Source organism: Nematolebias whitei, chromosome 11 (assembly GCF_014905685.2).
Source record: "Nematolebias whitei isolate Nwh7 chromosome 11, NemWhi1, whole genome shotgun sequence".
Lineage (NCBI taxonomy): Eukaryota > Metazoa > Chordata > Actinopteri > Cyprinodontiformes > Rivulidae > Nematolebias > Nematolebias whitei.
Window position 1 is genome coordinate 48715583 of NC_056508.1, and position 1388 is coordinate 48716970.

Here is a 1388-nt window from a genome sequence, read left to right on the forward strand (position 1 = left end):
GAAAAACAGTTTATTCAATTTCCAAAACCTAAACTGAGTTTGGAAAAATGTAAAAGATAATAAAAACCCTGCGACCGACCTCATGAGCAGCTGGATACCACATGTCCATCTGTACGCAGGTATGCTTAATGGTTAAAATAAAGCTTAATACTTAAAGCTGCTTTTACTTTGTTTTGTGTGTTCTGTATGTAGATGTAGCTATGTTGCAACTTCTGGTTGCATTAGTCGTTGTTGTGATCGTTAACACTAAACTGGTTTTGTACAAAGTGTTTGTTATGCAATGTAAAGCTGAGAGCTACATCTGTAGCATCTTAGCTAGCGTGTCTGTATTGCACGCCACTAGCTTAGCGCTACTGTGCCCTGCTCTCTAAAATAGTTACTGAAGCAAGTATTTATTATGGAGGTAAACGTAGATGTTTAACACCCCCCCACCCCCACCAGTCCCCACCCACATTATGAATGCTTATGACGTCAATGGCCACCACGTTGTTCAAGCCTAGAGCCACTGTGAGCACTGGGGGCTGAGCACCCCTAACAGTCAGATTCTAGAATCGCCCCTGGTCGTCAGTAGCCCTTCAGTTGGTGCACGTTAGAAATCTGCGCAGTTCATCTTTGGTTTGCTTCACAGCTGACCTGCTTCTGCTTTTTGCTTCGGGGCTAATGGAAGTCTTTGTGTGCATGGTAAAGATTGTTGATGTTTCATTGTCAGGACCTTTTCTTGTAGACAGCTCATGAAGAAGAGACGTCTCCACCATCAGACTCTTCTCACAGAGGTCCTGAGGGCTCTCCGGAACAAACGGTTTGTGTTTCTGTTTGTCAGACTACCCTCAGGGTATTCGCCTGACGTCTGCGAACCCAGGAGGAGAGAGGAAGGTGTTGATCGTCTTCACGGCTCCGAGCCAGCAGGACCGAGCTCGCTTCACCTCCGACCTGCGAGAGAGCATCGCCGAGGTCCAGGAGATGGAGAAGTACCGGGTGGAGTGTAGGTGTTCCTGTCACAGCACTGCTCCTTTTCATGTGTTTATTTGGTCAACAGGGACCGTGCACGTTCATGAACATTTGAGAAGACAAGAAAAAGCTAAATGCTCCCAGCTGCAGGCATCAGCTGATTTCCAGTGTTCGTGTCCCGTCAGATGATCCAGACGTCACCGTCCTAACAAACAGATCATGACAGAAGTCCTTGTTCATGCAACGATACCAAAACTAACAGGACCATGAAGAAAACCTTCCTAATATGGAGGCTCAGTGTTCTCCTACTTTTAGCTCCGCCCCCTGATCAGGGCGTCCACAACAAGAATTTGGGTTTAGGATGTAGACGGGGTAGAAACATGAAGAGAGGACGCTGAGCGCTGAACGACTGCTGAAACATGAAGAGTGGACGCTGAGCG

At 47.0% G+C, this 1388-nt stretch overlaps 1 protein-coding gene across 1 annotated transcript in view; it reads left to right on the top strand.

Moving 5' to 3' along the window:
• The window catches only part of LOC119417394 (IQ motif and SEC7 domain-containing protein 2-like), a 22075-nt gene that overhangs the window by 14180 nt on the left and 6507 nt on the right, over positions 1–1388 (top strand). The window contains exons 5-6 of the mRNA XM_037684597.1: positions 710–720; positions 821–982. Coding sequence (XP_037540525.1) covers positions 710–720; positions 821–982 — 173 coding nt within the window. The remainder of the gene's footprint in view (positions 1–709; positions 721–820; positions 983–1388) is intronic.